The sequence below is a fragment of the Mycteria americana genome, chromosome 1, assembly GCF_035582795.1.
Source record: "Mycteria americana isolate JAX WOST 10 ecotype Jacksonville Zoo and Gardens chromosome 1, USCA_MyAme_1.0, whole genome shotgun sequence".
NCBI classification, from domain to species: Eukaryota; Metazoa; Chordata; class Aves; order Ciconiiformes; family Ciconiidae; genus Mycteria; species Mycteria americana.
Window position 1 is genome coordinate 10,215,116 of NC_134365.1, and position 20,425 is coordinate 10,235,540.

Below are 20,425 nucleotides of genomic sequence, written 5' to 3' on the forward strand. Positions count from 1 at the left end.
TAAATAGGGGAAAATATTGTAACATCTTCTTAGTTGCTTTCTACTATCAACGTATATATTTTAGACATATATTCTGATATTTATATTTTGTTTATTTTCCTAAAACAGATGACTGATCTCTGATTAGTCACTAAGAAAAAAAGAGGCTGTATCAAGCTGTAGTTCCTATTACAGCCTAAGCTACTTGGTCCTGCAAATATTAGCTAAAGGAAGTCCTTCAGCACCTACCTGACAGAGAATTTTTAGGTATAAGCAACTGAGAACTGGGTGCAAAGGCCTAAGTAACCAGAGAAACTGTTGGGGGTAGGAGTTGTGCCATCTTTGGGTCTCCTTGACTTAGTTAGGTGTCCATGCAAATTAACCACAGTGCAGGTGGGAAACGGAAATTTCAGTTTTCTGTGTGGCCTCCACAAGTCTTCTGTCAATGTAGAAGTCTACTGTGCAAAAAGCATCTATTCTTCTAGTTTTACCCTCAGTGCAAAATGTAAGATAAACATACTATTCAAATTGATTGACAGATTTGGTCCCCCAGTTAAAATTAAAGTAATTAAATGTACTGAAAAGCGCATTGCTTTGGATTTACTGACCTTGATTTGAGTTACTGTTGACTGAGGCCCTTTTTAATCTTGGTTTATAACCTCATATGCTTTGTGCTTAGCCTGTATATTTTAAAAGTTTTGTTGCATAGCTGTGAAAAATAAAAAAAAAAAGCTCTCCTGATGCAGTTAAAATTGAATTTGAGGATGCATGAAATAGTAAGTCACTAAAACTCAAGTTAGGAAAAGCAGAATTGAGCATTGTATTATGCACTAATCTACACTTGCAGGATATTTCAGAAAAGTATAGTCAGTGAAAAATAGGTTTTGTCTTTTTTCAGACAAAAGTTTTGAATTCCAGCTTCTTCATGTTACTGTTACTCAAGACGTATTCTCAGTGAAAGCAGAAACAATTGAATGGTGCTATGCAAATTATATCTGAAGTAGAATAGATGAGACACAAGCTGTGCATGTGTATTTGTGCTTCTGACTAGCCTTCAGCACAATACTGATTAGAAGGTGGGCACTTTTGCCAGATCCTCACCTAGTGTAATTTGACTTCCCTGAAGCCACAAAACCCAGTATGAATCATATATACTGTGCTCTGTTTAGTTCAACTTATTTTTAGTGTTCTTTCATCAAATAATATTGCTTTTTCTTTCTTTTTTTCCACCCCACAGGACAACATTTTTAGAATGGAAGATTCACATTTTGAAAATGGCCGAGGGAAAAGCCCTTATGATCCTAAACTGCTGACAGCTTCTCTTTTAGTAGGTAGGTGCCACAATACAAGTTCAATGAGACACGCATTCATTGCAAATAATTGCCAGTTTTCTGCTTTTTTTCTCCTAGCAGCACCTATGGTAAGGCTTTGTTTTATGAATTTTATTTCTAGGCTAAAGTAATTCTGGTTTCATTTTTAATACAGTTTGAACTTGAGTATACATTAAATAAGAAGCATAATGATCATGGAATCATAGAATCATAGAATGGTTTGGGTTGGAACGGACCTTAAAGATCATCTAGTTCCAACTTCCCTGCCATGGTCAGGGACACCTTCCACTAGAGCAGGTTGCTCAAAGCCCCATGCAACCTGGCCTTGAACACTTCCAGGGACGGGACATCCACAACTTCTCTGGGCAACCTGTTCCAGTGCCTCACCACCCTCATAGTGAAGAATTTCTTCCTTATATCTAATCTAAATCTCTTCTCTTTCAGTTTAAAGCCATTAGCCCTTGTCCTATCACTACATGCTCTTGTGAAAAGTCCCTCTCCAGCTTTCTTGTAGGGCCCCTTCAGGTACTGGAAGGCTGCAGTAAGGTCTCCCCAGAGCCTTCTCATCTCCAGGCTGAACAACCCCAACTCTCTCAGCCTGTCCTCATAGGGGAGGTGCTCCAGCCCTCTGATCATCTTCATGGCCCTCCTCTGGACTCACTCCAACAGGTCCATGTCCTTCTTATGCTGGGGGCCCCAGAGCTGACTCCAGTACTCCTAAACTGGTGGGGTCTCACAAGACCGCAGTAGAGGGGGAGAATCACCTCCCTTGACCTGCTGGTCATGCTTCTTTTGATGCAGCCCAGGATAGTGTTGGCTTTCTGGGCTGCAAGCGCACATTGCCAGGTCATAGAATCATAGAACAATTTAGGTTGGAAAAGACCTTTAAGATCATCAAGTCCAACCATTAACCTAACACTGCCAAGTCCATCACTAAACCATGTCCCTAAGCACCACATCTACACATCTGTTAAATACCTCCAGGGATGGTGACTCAACCACTTCCCTGGGCAGCCTGTTCCAGTGCTTGCAACCTTTTCCGTGAAGAAATTTGTCCTAATATCCAATCTAAACCTTCCCTGGCACAACTTGAGGCCGTTTCCTCTCGTCCTATCGCTTGTTACTTGGGAAAAGAGACCGACACCCACCTCTCTACAACCTCCTTTCAGGTAGTTGTAGAGAGCGATAAGGTCTCCCTTCAGCCTCCTTTTCTCCAGGCTGAAAAACCCCAGTTCCCTCAGCCATTCCTCATAAGACTTGTGCTCTAGACCCTTCACCAGCTTCGTTGCCCTTCTTTGGACATGCTCCAGCACCTCAATGTCTTAATGTTGAGTTTCTCATCAACCAACACCCCCAAGTCCTTCTCCTCAGGGCTGCTCTCAATCCATTCTCTGCCCAGCCTGCATTTGCGCTTGGGATTGCCCTGACCCATGTGGAGGACCTTGCACTTGGCCTGTTGAACTTCATGAGATTTGTACGGGCCCACTTCTCAAGCCTGTCAAGGTCCATCTGGATGGCACCCCTTCCCTCAAGCATGTCGACCACACCACACAGCTCGGTGTCGTCGGCTAACTTGCTGAGGGTGCACTCAATCCCACTGTCCATGTTGCCGACAAAGATGTTAAACAGCGCCGGTCACAATACCAACCCCTGAGGAACACTACTTGTCACTGGTCTCCACTTGGACATCGAGCCATTGACCACAACTCTTTGAGTGCAACCATCCAGCCAATTCCTTATCCACCGAGTGGCCCACCTATCAAATCCATGTCTCTCCAATTTAGAGACAAGGATGTTGTGTGGGACAGTGTCAAATGCTTTGCACAAGTTGAGGTAGATGATGACAGTTGCTCTTCCTTTATCCACCAATGCTGTAACACCATCATAGAAGACCACCAGATTTTTCAGGCATGATTTGCCCTTAGTGAAACTGTGTTGGCTGTCACCAATCACCTCTTTGTTTTCCATGTGCATTAGCATAGTTTCCAGAAGGATCTGCTCCATGATCTTGTTGGGCACAGAGGTGAGACTGACTGGTCTGTAGTTCCCTGGATCTTCCTTTTTTTCCTTCGCATTCGACAAACCTCCCGGTTTGCTTATGCCCTGCTGTGTTGTCCCTCCAACAGATATCGGGGTGGTTGAAGTTCCCCATGAGGACCAGGGCTTGTGAACGTGAGGTTGGTCCTATCTGTCTATAGAGGGCCTCATCTGGTCGGTCTTCCTGGTTGGGTGGCCTGTAGCAGACCCCCACTGTAATGTCACCTGTCCCTGCCCTCCCTTTAATCCTGACCCATAAGCTCTTGGTTGGCTCCCCATCCATCCCCAGGCAGAGCTCCATGCACTCCAGCTGGTCAGTGACGTAGAGGGCAACACCCCCTCCTCGTCTCCCCTGCCTGCCCTTCCTAAAGAGCCTGTATCCTTCCATTCCAAAACTCCAGTCATAGGAGCCATCCCACCACATGTCCATGATGTCAATAAGATCATAGCCCTGCAGGCATGCACACGTCTCTAACTCCTCTTGTTTATTCCCCATGCTACGTGCATTTGCGTAGAGGCATCTAAGTTGGGCCCCCAATGAAGCTGACTTCTTGGCTGGAGTGGCTAGAATTCCTTTGTGCTGCTCTTCAGGTGCTCTGCTGCTGACCTGTGATCCTTCTCCAGGCTCCGGGCATCTATCGCTGGCACATCCATTCTTATGCATTATTGACCCCCCTCCTTTCTGTGCTGGCAGTGGGGGAGCTTTTGGCTCTTGATCCAGGCGTCTTGAGAAACAAGGAGTGTGTAACCCAAGAATCAAGTATCACAAGATCCACTTTATATCTCTGTAAGCCCTTGATTTTGCAAAGTGTTTCTCTTCCCGAGAGCTAGGTGACTCTGCAGGTATTTTAATCACCCAGTTTACAGCTGAGAGCAAAGTGAGAGCAGGAATAAATAATTTCTTACATCAGTTTTGCTGCCAAGGAAGGTCTATCACCCATTGTACCTGCATGTGAGCTGGAGATACACAAGTGTTCACAGGCCTAGGCCTTAAGATGGTGTTTCAGCTGAACACATCTATCCGACAGTGAATACAATTAAAATCCTGGCCAGAACAAAGAGATTTCAATAAATTAAGTATTTTTGAATTAGCAATACTTAATTGCATGGAATATGTAAGTATAGAGCACCTGGACTGTGTTAATCTAATTGAATTAATCCAATTGATTGAATTTATCTAATTGATTTAACTTATATAATTTAATTAATTGTGTTCACTGTTCTTCCTGCTCCTTTACGAAAAAGGCTAAAAGATGTTTTGTAAGAAGAAATTAAGAGCGAAACAAATTAGATTCTTCTTTCAGTAACAACTCTGCCCAAGTATAGCCACTTTATCCTTAACATGCAACTTCCTGGCAATTTATTACAACTTCAAATCCAAGGGGCAACAATAGTTTCAGAAGACTGCAGATTCTCTTATCTCAGAAGTCTTTGGCAAATTACACATAACCAGATACACTGTCTTCTCTAGGACTTTGTCCATATTGCTAGTCTAGGGTCTTGCCTACCAGCTACCCTTATTATATTTACGTTACATTTAAAAATGAAGCCATTCAAAATAGGCAGAAACAAAAATTTAGTCTTGAGTATGCCTCATTTCCTGATCTTTGAAGCCCCTAATGATCACAGGTGATGAGCTACCCTGGGGACACACACTTTTTAACAGGAAAAACAAGAAAGACATCCACATCTTGCTCCAACTTGTACCCTGGTCAAACAGAAAGGAAAAAAAAAAAGTGTGTAAAAGGCCAGTGTATAAATTAGTGCCTGGAGCGACTTGAATTTGTGGCACAGCTACTCTCAAGGGAATGGCTTTACTATTTACTTTAATATACAATAAAGAAAGAGAATGATGACAAGCCAGTATTACATGGTATACCCGGTATGCAACTGCACTAAGTCAACAGTGTCTAGCTTTTCACATTCCTTTTTTTTTTTTCACTCAGTCCGGCACAAATATGATTATCTTATTTCCCTTGGCTTAGATTTCATGTCTTTAAAACATCTTTGCTTTCTTGAGCCCACTCCCTATCACTATAATTTTCACTCCGTGTATTTTTCCTCCTAATAAACAGTAGACTGAGCATGATATTTTGTTTTGAATCAGGCTTCAATTAGAGCCATGGGTATATGAGCACTATAGAAAATGATGCAAATTCAACATTCAAAGCCAGTGACTAATTTCCACTTCAGTGACTTACACAAAACTCAGAGTGAAGCTAAAACTAACATTCTTGCATCCTGAACATGAACACCCTTTCTTCTCTGCCTCCTCATAGCTACCTCACAGTCATATTGTGTTACTGATTATAATGTTGCATTTACTTCAGTCCTTTACTGCAGAGGTTCCCCTGATATTTCAGAAAGTGATATTCAGAAAGTATATACTCAGAACTATTTCACCACTGGTTCACAATGACTTACTCTTATCTTTGCCAAAATAGTATAAATTTTATGGTAAAGTGACGACCCAAGGCAAAATAATTTCCTCCCTCCAAAATAGGTGAGGAACAGGGAATGAACTGGCCAAGCAATGACTGCGTGGAGAGGTTTGGTCCAACTGCTCTCTGAAGTAGGTAGCACTGGAGTGAAGCAGTGAATAGGTCCCTGAAGGCCAGTGGAACCTCTTGACCACATATGCTTCACACCAAGAAGAACATGGATGGACTGCTTCTTCCCTTCTCCTAAGCTGAATGATAGCTCAGTTACTCCTGGCCCCTCATGTGCCAGAAGTATTTGTCTTCACAAGCACCCATGGTTTATGGTAGGTTCAAGAGGGCAACTGTGTAAAACAATTACCCAGCACTCATTAAAATGCAATGTTATAATTAGTAACACAATGTAACTACCAGGAAGATAAAAGAAGGCTGAGAAGTAAGAGTAATTTATATGGTTAAATACAGGAGGGAAAAATAACCTCTGTTATTCATCAGAAACACTAAACAGAGATTTTGCAAAGTGTGGCAGGAGAGTATGTTCTTGACTCTGTAACTAGAAGGTAAATCTTAGGTAAGTGAAATGTAATTACCCAAGCTGGAATTTGGGCAAAACACCAAGGTTAATTTGCAAAAAGTAACTTAAGATCTTTAATAGCCATTAGTGCTATTAAAGGATTCTTATTTTATATTTCAGGTGAAAGAAACACTTATAAGTGTAAAAAGGATCTTCAGTTTTCCCTCTCACCTAAAAAAAAGCAATAATATTTTAAAAAATCCCCCAAACCAAAACAAACAGTTCATCGTTATTAAATTGTTCCAATATTTTTCCAGTATACATTCCTTGTTCCATCCACCTGCAAACATTTTTCATTATTTTTTTAAGAGTTGTTCATTGAAGGTAGTTATTGCTACTCTACTCTAAAGTAAACGCCATCTGGGAACATGATATAACTAGTTCCTGGTAATGTAAGACATTATTCAGCCATTCCCATCTATGTGCTGCTAACTAAACAATCTCAATTTGAGCGAGCTAGTGCATGAAAATGTAGAGACTAAGCAGTCCCTGGGCACCACTAGTGTGTATTCCGGGGCAGGAGGAAAATGAGAGGCAGCAGGGTTTTCAAAGAATGTAATCACAGGAGAAAATTATCACTGAATGTATTAGTCTAAAGCAATTGTATTGGGATAGGCGAAAAAACCTCAGACAAGGAGACATCATTGTCCTATTGTCAGTCAGTTGCTCTTTAGGAAATGACCCTTTGGGATTTTCAAAAGCTCTGGTGATCCAGAATCCTCAAAGCTATTTATGTTCCTGTGTATCACTGATTAAAAAAAAAGAAAAGTTACAATTCTTTTTCATTATTATTATGTTTCAAATCAGTTTAAGTGCCTTAATGCTCCCAAATATGGATCAATGTGATCTGAAATACAGTGGCTTCTCAGCAAGGAAGAACTTTACTATCCTAGTTAGTAGAAATTATCTACTAAGTACATATGAGCTTCAGGATTTTAGAGTTTATTCTACTTTCTGGGAAGCTTTAGTTGTTGACTTTAAAAGGAATGAAGTTAATCTGCTACAATGTACATCTGAAAATCTAAACTTTAGTGAATAAACCTACTAACCAAGGGTAGTAGATTTCATTTGGGAACCCCTTTACCAGTGAGAGCAATCAGGACAGTCAAGGGTTGTTTTTGCCTATATTCCCTATCCATTCAACTTTCTTATTTCTTTCAAAAAGGAAGCTTACAATTCTGTACTCTCCAAAAATATTTTTTTTAAGAATGCAGTCTTCTTTAAAACCTGAATAGAAACAATTCAGCAAATAAATGTATACTGCTTAGTTTTTAACATCTTTGTATCTAATGAACTTGGGGACGTGTTCACAGTTTCATGCTGCTTATGTACAGTATGGGGGAAAATGGTTCCTCCCCCCAAAAAAGCATTACTATGGGCTTTAATTGTTGCCTCTTTATTTAGTAAAGTCAATATATGTATTTCTGTTTGTATTCATATGTCAGCATGGTATTCCTTTAGAATAAAGTGGTTTATGTCCAAAACATAGAGCTTTTCCCTATGCAAAAAACTAAGGGCCATCAGCTTGTTCTGGGCAGTCGTTGTTTTATGCTTCTGGGCTGGAAATACAAAGTGACAACTTATTTTTTTTGCCTTCCTTCTTTCCCTTTGAGAAATGTTTGTCAGTTTTCAAACTGTTAATTTCCACTTTCTTCTTAAAGTTAACGAAAAATGCTTTTAAAACTGCTGACAATAGAAATAGCACAGTGAAGACTATCCATGACATAAAAGAATCATTTTGTAGACCAGCAATGAGTAAATTTTAGTCCAAAAGAAGGTTTGCATAGAGAAACAAAGATGACTGTACTTCTATCTACACAGGAGGCAAAATCCTCATATAACTTTTCAATAGTACTAACTCAAAGGATGTACACATCTGGGACACGGCTTGAGGCTCACTCTGAATTTAGCAAAAATTATCATCTAAAGACTTACAAAAATAAATGGTATTACTTGGTATTTCTATCTGGGAGAAGCCAAAATTTGCATGACTACAGCAAATCAGTTCAAACTGCAGGCACTGGTCTAGGTATACTGAAGCTTGGAGGGGCTGTAGGAGAAAGCAAAGAAAGGTCAGCTAGTTTCCTACAGACTCTTTCTCCTTTGGAACATGCTAAAGCCCATTATTGGCAAAACTTTTACTCTGTCACCGCTGACAAAAAAGTACCAGCCATAAGAGCCTAGTAGCATGAAATAGTCTTGGGTGGAATTAAGTCAAACCTTGAAGATATGTTACTTTCGGTAATGTTTATATATTGAGTTGGAAGCTGAGGTGCCAAAACCCCTTACAATTCTAAATATTGCATATATATAATTTTAATGAGTTTTTGAGCTATATTTGTTTTAATTTTAATAATGTAGTATTAAATATAGAATTTTTTTCTTTCTTGATTGACCTTTAGATCTGTTGATAACTAGGAAGCAAAATAGGGCTTGTTGGTTTTTTCTTTCCCCCTTTGATTTATATTGATTTATCAGAACTCACTAGGGACTGAAAGACAAGAAAATGAAGATAAGGTTAAACAAAGGTTAAGCACAGCATCAAAGCTCTTTTCACAAGCAAAAAGGTTTTATGTTCTTTAAAATCTCAGCTGCATACCCTATACATAATAATCACTATAATTAAGTGATTGTCTCCCCTTTAAAAAAAGTTGAAAATGACATAGAGGAATGATAAATTGTTAATTAATGATATGCTGTTCTGTTTCACTTCTGATTACACCTCCTGCTGGGCACGACTGGTCTATTTGCTTCTAATCTCTGCTGTGAATTCATTCAATTCCACGCCTTTCTGCTATCATGTTTTCACCCTTCCTGACTTTCATGACTACCATATGGTACAGAGCCACTGTAGGTTCAGTTGATAATTTCATGGTGTCAGTGTTCTGGGGAAAAGATACCAGGGATATCCAGTAGGCATGCTTGGACATGGTTGTCCCACCATGGAAATATCTAAACTTGCCATGAAAATGATGAACTTGTTCCTAAAGGGTGTTTTAAAATGAGGATATGGTAGAGTTCATCATGACCATGAAAAATTTATTACCTTAGCTTAAAGAAAGAGTTATTTTATCCTCAAACTTGTCTTTTTCACATAAGACCCATATAAGATGGGTAGCTTCAAAATAGCAGTTGGAAGGAATAATACTTTTTAATTCCATATTAAAAGTATAGGGTAGGGTATTTCATTTCACATAAGGGTGTAAAAGGGCACAGTTCTAAAAAATGCATTTTTAGCAATTGGAATTTAGAGTAATTTCATGGACAAGCTCTACATTAATGCCAGAAACATACGTGTTGTTTGATCCCCAGTTGTTTTCTGTGGGTCTGATTGCTATGTACTTTTTATTATTGTTCTCTTTACCAGTTGGTAGGTATTTAATTTGACCTGGTCCGTTGAATTTAGACTGTGTCTTTCTCTCTCTCCTCCATGATACTTCTAGCTGGCTGAGGAGAGGCACACTGGGACTCTAATATTATGAGTTTCTTCTCCAGCTAGGCTATGTATGTGCCATTTATGGGCTGAAGTATCACAGGTCAATTTTTGATTCACTTGTTCACTGTGATATGCATGGGGTCAAGGTAGCAGGGAATGATGTCATTTATTCTCTCCCTTAGCTGTTGCCCTTTGCCAGTATCACAGTTACAAAGGTGGCAGGAGGAGAAAGGCATGTTCTGTCTTTCCTGTAGAAGATACTGTTTTCAGAGGATTTGCTTGCTCAGAAAAAAAAAGAGGGGGGGGAGGGGAAGCAAAACAAAACCAAAGATCAACCAAAAGATGGTTTCTATATGAAGAATTCAAGGGACTTGATGACTTTCTGAACCAAGAGTGAATGAGCTGGACTCTCCAATTCCCAACACAGAGTCACAAAAACCCAGGAGGTTGGGAGGAACCGCTGGAGGTCTCCAGTCCAAACTCCTGTTCAAAACAGGGTAACTTGATAGTTAGGTAGGTTTTTTGGGGGCTGCATACTACTGCCTGCCAGGGATAGGTGTACAAGCTGTCACTGTTCCAGCCTAAGAATCCAAACATATTTTTGAAAAGTGGCTGCACTAGCAGTCAGGAGATACAGCTCATTTGAGAGAGGTTACAGTTAAGCTCTGCAGTGAGAAAGTGGGTCTAATTATATATTTTCAATGACAATACATTGCATATGGCTTATTGCTTTGTAATTTTCTCATTATCCCTATTAGCGTAATATAAACATAGGACTGACAGCTTTCTCTGACTTACCATGACTGGAAAATTGAGAAATGTTGCTTACAATTACGTCCTCCCACAGATGGAGAACTGTACTCTGGCACAGCGGCAGACTTCATGGGCAGGGACTTTGCCATTTTCCGAACTCTGGGGCATCATCATCCAATCAGAACGGAGCAGCACGACTCCCGGTGGCTAAATGGTATGTAAAATGTACATTTATCCAGTTACATTCATCTAGCCATTAAAGACTAGCACACAGCTTCGTTCCAGCAACATCTGTGACATATACACCCCTCTTTTATTTGGAGCAGAATTTTGTCTTAAACCAGTTAAACTAATCAAAAGTGATTTATAAAGAAGCATTTTTGTTTTAATTACATTGAGATTTGTAGAGTGTGATTAAATTTAAAACATATACAGACACTACGGCTAACGCAGTCATGCCACAGGAGCAGATTGCTGTAGGGTGCAATTTGGACAGAAGCTCAAGGCTTGTGGAGGCATCAGCCACACGTCAACACAAAGTAGCTACAGAGCCTTGGGCAGGACTGTGCCTTGTACAGGCTTTAATTTTTGGCTGGATTGAAGGGAATCTGACACTGGCCACCAAAGTCCAGCAGAAAGTGAATCAGCAGAGCTTCCTGAGCAGGCCAGAGTTGTCAATAGTTTGGAAAAAGTGAAAAGGGTCCTGGGTATTCCAAACCATTGGGTTTCAAAATATTCAATAGTTTAACAAGGCACAATATCTTACATTATTGTATGGATATTACTAATCAGACCTGTAGTTGGTTGGTTGCGTATATGGGGAGAGAGGGATAGTTTCAGAGAAAATCTGGTTTTGGCTTCATGTATCAAAATACTTTAAAATGCATGAGTACTCTATCCAAGTTCTACTGCAGTCAAAATTCCAATAACTTAAATGGAATTACACTTGGCTTTAGCTGTACAACGATATGAGCATTTTGGAAATAAGAATGCATCATTTGAAAAAGCTGACATTTGATTTAAGTGAGCCAGTAATGCTAACTGTAGTTACTCTGAGTTAATTTATATTTTAATTTTTGAAGAGTTGACTAGCCACTTTTGCTGTACATGCTGCTTGCATCTGCATTCCTGTTTTTGAATCCACGAAGTATTTTGTCCTTACATATTTTTCACCCCTAGCCACATTATTTATGTCTGTGCTGAGGTCCAGGTTTTCTTATGTGGTTTTGCAATTTAATGCAAACTGTTCACGCAAATTCTTAATGTGTAAGAGCAGACTATGTTTTAACAACACAGTTTCTTATTAGCTACAGTCAGAAACTTCTAGTATCGTACTGGTTATCATATTAGCTGTATATACAATCCATAACAAAACCAATCCCTGACTCATAATTAAAACCACAAAGTGCTATTGCAGGTTGGATAAACAACTCTATATATGATACATGCACTGGATATATGTATCAGATAAATGTGGATTTGATGAGTTGTATGAATCTGTATTTTAATATGACAAGTTATATGAATATGATTTTCATCCTGTTAAATTTAGTTTTGTCATAATTCATGGGGACTACTGTGAGGACAGATTCAGGTCTATTACATTTCAGTTCTACAGTCTGTGCTTGCCCAGTAACCCAGAAATATTGTTCATTGGTTTATTTTATTATAATAATAGGCAAGATTTCTGGACTTCAAGAGACAGTAAAGTACAAGGGTTACAGACATATCCATCTATCTTGGTACCTGGTAGAGTAATAATAAGTTAAAGATAACACAATAACCACTTTTGTTATGATAGTCATCATGACATAAAGTCCAATCATGCAAGCAAAATCTGCTTTTATGCAGTAGATTTGCACAATGACAGCTGAGTCAGGAGGATTTATGCAGTGGGAAAGCACAGCCATTGTCCACAGCCCCTGTACTTCATCGCTGAAAATGTGTCATTCCTTTGTGGATTCAGTTATCAGTCTTTCAGCACTAAATGTGAGAACTGTTTTTCCCAAATTAGCACTAAGGTTACATCTGACAGGGTGCAGAAACCACAACTGCTTTGTGCTCAAGATGGGGAGGAGAAGACAGTTGCACATAAAGAGCTGATGAACCTCAAGCTCTCTAGAATTAAAGTATCATCCAAAATAAGCATAAACGTAGGAAGGCAGCATTTATCGTAGCACAGGATGAAGATGATTTTCAACTCTAAGTGTAGTTCTTACCCTGTATTCCTGTATGGAAAGTTTCAAGCTAATTTTAAAAAAGTTAGGAATCAAACTGAGGCCTTTAGAAACAAGTCTCATAACTGTCTGTAATTTAATAGAGAATTATCCTTCAATACATTTTTGAAATCTATCTCTCCATTGCAACTTAATAAGTTTACATTCCTAATATGGAAAGGTTGGCTTAAAATCTGCACTACAACGTCCCTATTAAAGGCTCTAAGACTTTACTGTTCATTTCCCAGTGATAAGGTCCTGGCAGCCTTTCCATACAGTACTCCTAATTTCAGCATCTAACAGGGAAATCCAAAAATTATAATTGTTTGGGTTTGAAACTCTGCAGGCATGCCAGTCATTTGATTATTTCTTTTTTCTTTTGTGTTTGCACGTATTTAAAATGGATATACTTTTAATGAAATAAGCTCTTATTGAAGGACGATGTACTCTACTTTCTTAAAGATCTGTATAAACTAGTTTTGAACCTTAAGTTTGCAGAGCTTTATACATTTTTTAGTGAAGACATAGTTTGCTATGTAGTGGTAGGTTTGCTTTTCTAGTTGCTTTCTACAGTGCGCTTAGCCTCAGGCGAAAAACCACCATTCCAATGGACATATACTGAAAGCTGGATAAGAACAGTAGTTCTGATCAAACTCACAAAGAGAAATCCTGATCCCCTTGTAGTTTAATAGCTAGATGGTGAGACATCCAGTTATAAGTCCTTGGTAATGTTTACTTCGTTCAGAGCAGGAACGTGAAACTGCTTTTCCCATACTAAGGCTAAGGTCAGAGCTGACAGGGTGCAGAAAACACAGCTGTTTGGTACCAGAAATGGAGAGGAGAAGACATTAAGTGCTTGCAGACTTTTCATAGATTTAAATATCACCCTGAACTGGTGTAAAGTAGGACAACATTGCACAGAGTGATTAAGTTTTTTAGATTTAAGTATGAACACAGAGTTCCTACAGAGATCACACAGTCACTTTTTGGAGATGCTCCACCTTTCGTAAGAAGTTAAACGCTGCTGGGAAGAGAGCTTTGAACTGTGCCTGGCCCAAGGGAAGGTGCTGACCAGCAGCTCTTAAAGACTTTTTAATTCTTTTAAGGATATTAAATACTCACAGGCTTCTAAAGACATTTTGGGTTGTATAAATAATTAAACAGTCACCAAGCCAAATAAAGCAAGGGAGACTGATTCCATAGCTGTGTAGTCAGGGCGTTCATCTAGAAGGTAGGGAACCATACATCAGTCACTGTAGCAGTATATATTTAATTATTGATACAGAGTTGGCCAGATGTGACATGGAGGCATTTGCAAAAACACAGTAAAATATGTTGGTGCTCAGGGAAGTCATCTTGGATACAAAAAGCCGCAGCTGAGTGCCCCAGACTGAATCATGTACTTTGTTATAAGCCAGGTGCATGCTCACCCTGGGCATTATTGGCTCCTCTGGTAAGTGCATGGAGTTTCTTTGCTCAAAAAGCTTTGACAGTCTTAGTTGGCCCCCATGAGAGTCAAGAATAGTTTTGAACTCTCAGAAAAAAAAAAACTGAAAATGAAAAAACATCTCCTGTCCAGCTTTCCTATAAGGAGCAATGGCTTTGATGTTACACATATATCTTGCAGAGTCTTGCCTATAGGCAAAAACCATGTTTCCCTTTAAATGTGCCATTGCCTCTTATAGTTCAGAGCCATCAGAAGCTAGTGTTATTTCAAGAAAGCGTAGATCAGGTCCTGCTTCTATGAACTGCTTCAGCAATAAAAAAAGATGAGTAGGAGGCCCGAGCAGGTCGGAGCAGCTTCCCCTGGTACCAGGGAGTTCCCTGGTGAACTACACGCAGCGTTTGCTGTACACCATCTGCGGCTGCCTTCATGCAAGGGCTGACGGCATGGCTGGAGGCAAGAAGGCAGAAAAGGCAGTGCAGTGTACCAAAGCAAATGCTAAGCAATGCAAAAGCAATGCACTGAAGGCAGTTTTCAAGCTGAAGATTAGGGGAGTGGAATGAAAGCTTGGAGCCGCTCTCATCTTCCCTGACTTGAGCACAGGGGATCTGGCCTTAAATTGTTAACATTTTGTAAAATGAATAACCATAAACATTTATCTTAAAAGCGAAACAGAGTTGGGCTGCAGAAGATTTGAAAGGAGATTACATCACAAAAGCTGCATTAAGGTAGTATTATGAATCTGGTTTGCACCCCAGAAAAGTGAGGAAATACTGGCCTCACTCACCCTCTTTACTAGACCTGGGGTTAAGAGAGACTGTCAGTTTGGATTTCCAGCCTTGGCTTGGGATTTCCTTGCTTTTTATGGGTTTAAACCAGCTCTATGATATTATTTTAGCATACTTTCCATGGCTTAATTTTTAAAGTGGGGTAGTAGCTGTACTTAGTCCCCTGGGGTTATTGTCCTTGGTAATCTTTACTTTACGGTTACATAAACAGCTGAGAATTATAGAAACTGAGCGACTGTTCAATAAAAAAGAAAATGCCCTCTTAAATTTCACAGGATCCAAGGCAGGAAACATGGCCTTGATACTCTCCTGGCATTCATACAGGGCTTTAGCCATCACTTTGTGTTGTTTCCGCATATGGCAGTTTGTAGGATGTCCCAGCGCTGGCAACATACAGACATAATTTTGAATATATATATATTGCACGGTGGAGGAATGTATAGCAAGAGAAAGACAAGATTGCAGCTAGTTTATAGGGTTTTTACCTCTCTAATAAAAATGTATTAAAGGTGTCAAGATATTTAGAAAGGAATATTTGTTCTCTTGCAACTACTGTTGCTGAGACTTGGATGTGTTCATTTGCTGCATCCTTGAATCTGTAATTTGTCTTTGGTCACCCACACCAAACCCTTTTCCCACCTACAGATACCCACTGGCATCCCTCTCTTCTGTGCCACTCCCTTGTCCCTAAATGCCTTCTTAGTTTTCCACTTTCCAGCTCACCTCCTACTCATTTTCAATCCAGATATACAGAAGGCACTAACATACATGCCACCAAAGGTAAGGAAAATGTCTGACCTGCCAGCATAGACAAGACCCAACCATCCTGGTACCTGGGGGTTATTTCATAAAGTACATCTGAGATATTCTTAGAGAAAGGAGGTGATGGATGCTACAAATACAATAAATCTCCAGCAAGAAAAGAGTTATTTAAATAAAGGACATTTTAAAAAGCCAGGGTATGAACTGCATATTAATATATTTAGTCTTCAAATTAGAAGTCTTAAACCATGGGAGGAATGAAATTAGAAAAAGCTGCCCAACAGAAACAGTGAGTGAGGCAGCCTAGCTGGTTTTAAGAGGAACTTAGATAGCATTTTGTATGTTCTCATATAGCACACTTGCCTGGCATGGCAAGGGACTGCAGTCAGTGGACTAAGAAGTCTCTCCCAGGTCTGCATTCCCGTAAGTTTACAAGGGCATATTTAAACAACCTTACCAGTGAAAACAGTGAGGGGATTTTTTTGTGTGAGCTTTTTGTTGTTGTCCTTTTGTTTGTCTTTTTTTTCCCCGCAAGGATCTCTTGCATTTAAAATATGCATTTCTATATGTGAACCAAATTAGCTGATATCTCCTACCATGCAGGCAGTAGTGTGGACCAAGTCCCGCACTTTCCCACCACTGCTTATACAGGGATGAACAACTCCGACCCTTGCAGGAACAAAACATGTCCATATATGCAAGTCTCATTTCTCACTCTGTACACCCTCCCACCCCCATTCCCATTATCTTCATTGCTAAGAATAGTAATAAATAATTTCACCGTGATAAATTCCATGTGTGACAAATGCTAATGTCACCTAACAGAGTGCTAGGAAGTACTCAGAAACTATGGTGACGGTGGCATAATAATGTGAACAGAATGGCATACAAACTCAATTTACAGGGTTTTTTTTTTCTCCCTCAAGTCTGTAGATCCAAATTTGAGAGACTGAATATGAATTTTAAATTGTTTTTCTCATTGCAATCTAACAAGTCTTTTCTCTATACATTTTTATTACAACACGTTCTTTTTCTCTTGAAAGAAATGTAGAATTTCTGAAATCACAAATAATCACTTCTTTCTTATGGTATTACTTGACATTTATACTGTCACTGACCTGAAATGGTTACAACTCAGGAAGCCGTAAGGCCAGCTGAATACTTGATCAGAAGATACTCATGTATTTGAACCAGTTGACTCATCCTGTCTGATAACTGCTCCCTGTATCTTTATACAAAGTAAGAGAAGCATGTGATTCAGAAATCAAAGACCAAGTAGCAATTAGAGAATGTGCTTCACAGTTCCTCTGGATGTGAGGAAGATCATGAAGATGGTGGGTATAGACAACCAGAAAAATTATAATCACCCATCAAGTGGCTTGAATGAAATTATTTTAAATCCTTCTAGGAAACAGATCTTCTCTCCCTCTGTCTCTCTCTCTGCCTCTCTCTCTGCACCCCCCCCCCCCCCCCCCCGGATTAGGTCATTTTCTCCATTAAATTTCAGTGCTGTGAATGAGATTTTTTTGCATTTAGGTATGAAGAATTGGTAAAAGTAGCCAAAGGGTAAGTTTTGAGGCTGGAGTAGAAAAAGCAGGTAGGAAAGATGAAGCAGAAGAGGACATTCCCCTGGTTTGACTGCACATTTTGAGAACTTCCTGACGCTCTAGAGAATATGACCTGGGGCAAAAAGACTTGCATCAGTAAACATATTGGTCTGAGCTATAGCAACAATATGATTGGGGAAGTTAGGATACAAATTAGTCCAGGAACACCTGACTTAGGATACGTGTATATTACATGGTTAACCGTGGGCTCATTTATGGGTTTTAGCTTGGTCAGCCTTACTATCCACCAAAAAATAATAGCTGGGAGTGTAGATTAGAAGCCATGCTTTGCTGCAATTCATACTGTGACTCTCTTTATAGAACATATAAGATCTAAAATAATGGGGGGAGCTCAGAGTGCTTTGTGTGCTGTTTCCACTGGAGACCAGCGAAGTTTTTCTGCTGCATGTAGTACAGTGTTAGGAAAGATGCTCATAGCTCTCCAAACAAGCACTGTGGGATATGACCCCAGTCCCAAACAGATCAGTGCATAGTCTCTCTTTAAACAGAGACTTGGAAGTGATTGCCAGCTTGGGGATCTACACTCACTCATGTACCCTGAATTGAGTTATTATTGCTGATGTGCCTTAGAATTGCTAAATTTTAGGGGGTTTTATGTCAGTGGAGAATATGGTATCAGCTCAACAACCCAGTAAATCCTGGTGAGCTACATATTGGGAGAGACCTGAGAGTGTAGTCCTTCCCATCACCTCTGCTCTGACTTTTCTGGGGAGGAAAGTGGACAAATGAGCCAGAACAAGCTCTGGCTAGATGCTAGATGTGGATAAATCAGCGCACCTGGCTGTACAGGGCAAATCGGGTGATCTCGCTTGGGTGTTCAGAATCAAATTTGATGACCCAGGTGAGTTGCTTTTTATAGATGTAGCTTTAGATAAACAAAGTGTCATTTGCCACCTCCAGCAGTAGGAGCTGTGTAAAAACCCAGCTGCGTGAGTACACTCCAGGAGTCACACTCTGGATCCTGGATGTCTCCAGCTCTGTACCCTTCTCACACTTAATAGCAAACACCAGCAATTGTCTGATTACCAGTAGTCCCAGTGATATTCTATGTTCTGTAGAAAGCTTTTTTTTTTTTTAAACTAAGGATTGTATTTGTATGTATTTATTTCAATGGATAACTTGTAGAGTTGGCAATGGGCAGTGTTGTAAAGTGATGGTCTCTTTGCATAAGAAGGTGACAAACTCGGTATATAACTCAAGCAGTGGTAGCTGTGGCGATAATCTCTACTAGAAAGCTTTGTGTACTACTTTCAGTTAACATATGATTAAAAGGACCATATCTATCTATACCTATATGTATAAATACAAAGACATTACCCACATGCATCAGCTCGTAGGAAGCCTCTCCTCTTGCCCTGGAGATGAATTTCGATAGGGAAAAAAGGTAATTTGTCCAGGACAGGTGTAGTGTTCAGGTTCTTAGACTGCACGTTGCTTTACTTTTGGTATAGGCCTCATTTTAAATTATACAACATGGATTTCTTTGTAATTCTTATTCTTACAAAGATCCAAATCAGCTTAAGGAAAAGGAAAGTTCAGATTAGGTGGCAGGATGCCAAAGACAAAGCCTATGTGTTATAGGCCTTGCAATTTCAAGTAGGTTTCCCATGATCTCTGAGATCTCTATGAGGGCTCATCACAGCTCTGATGCTTGGAAAACAGTGATTCTTAGCTACCAAATTATGCCTCCTTTCCTGTTCACAAAAGTAACTAACCAGTTTTTCAAGAAAAGTTAAGCAGTAATCTGCTTGTAGGGAATCACACAGCAGAATACTAATTGATTTAAACAAAGCTGGAATGAGTCTGTTACAGCCCCCTTCATTGGGATATGACATACATCCGAATCCTTTTTTTAAGTTCTTGTGTTGGGTTTTTTTTCTCTTCTGCTCTAGCCATCAATTTAATGAGTGTTGACCCTGTCAATACCAATTTCCTCTTCTCAGGCCACCACGTTCAGAGTTTGGTGAGCATTCAATAGAGATTTACTGTTGACTGGGTAATTTGAGTTCATGTGTGTGGTGAAAAATTAGTGAGGAGAATTGGCCAGAAAAGTGGATGCCATGACAATGCATGTCACCATGGTGTGACCAGCTCTGCTGACATAGGTTTCAAAAGCTCTCCCCCTGTGAAAATGGGGCCTGTTTGCAAATTAATTAGTTTCTGGCAGCAGCTTGATTGTTGACCCAAAGTTTGTAGAGTGGAAAAACAATCAGATTAGTGTGTTCAATATAAAGGCTCAGCGCAGCACTCAAGTGCAGTTTGCCAAACTGTTGAAGCTGTGAATAGAGTGAAACAAATTCTTTTTTGAGAAGCCAAGGCAAAGGTTAAGTGTGATGTGACTAGAGCACGCTGGCCGTGGGGCGGTGGGGGGAGAATTAGAGGTTTCAGCCGCACAAAAATGGAGAGTGCTGAGCGAGTTGCATTGAATTTAATGAAATTCACAGCTTCAGACGCAAAAGTGTTTGGCAATGTTTTAGTCTGTGTTAAAGGGAGAAATAAGATGGCTTTGTTTTAAGAAGTTTTCTTTGTACAGTCATGTGGGACACCAGGGACTGAGCCTCTAAAGGGTGTTAGAGACACTTCCTGAGCCTCTACGCTGTTTCTAAGCACCTGCAGACTTTGAGGTTTGTTTCTAAGCACCTGCAGACTTTGAGGTTTGTATCAGTTCCTCCCCCTCCCCACCACACACTAACTCCCTTTATCTCTAATGATTCAATCCAAGCTTCCCATTCATCACCTCCAACATTTGGGCAGGTTTCTTTTAAATAGTGCTGGTACCGCGACTCACAGGCAAACGTATTAGAAATCAACCCTTGCAAATAGATAGGCTAGCTAAAACTTGTTGTTCAGGTACTGAGACAAAAGTTAGATACTAAAAAATACCACAGGACAGATCTTTAGCTGATAATAAATGAGAATATCCCCAATGCAGCCAAGAAAGATCTCCTGATTTGTACTCACTGCAGTGCTCAGCTCATTTCATTAATACGCTTTATTTCATCAGTGGCTGGTTTTTATATAAATCTGCCCTTCAACATC

At 39.9% G+C, this 20,425-nt stretch overlaps 1 protein-coding gene across 2 annotated transcripts in view; it reads left to right on the forward strand.

Moving 5' to 3' along the window:
* Nucleotides 1–20,425, forward strand: part of SEMA3A (semaphorin 3A) — a 174,745-nt gene that overhangs the window by 101,827 nt on the left and 52,493 nt on the right. For both annotated transcript variants that reach the window (XM_075489787.1, XM_075489841.1), the window contains 2 exons: nt 1,217–1,310; nt 10,643–10,762. In XM_075489787.1, coding sequence (XP_075345902.1) covers nt 1,217–1,310; nt 10,643–10,762 — 214 coding nt within the window. The remainder of the gene's footprint in view (nt 1–1,216; nt 1,311–10,642; nt 10,763–20,425) is intronic.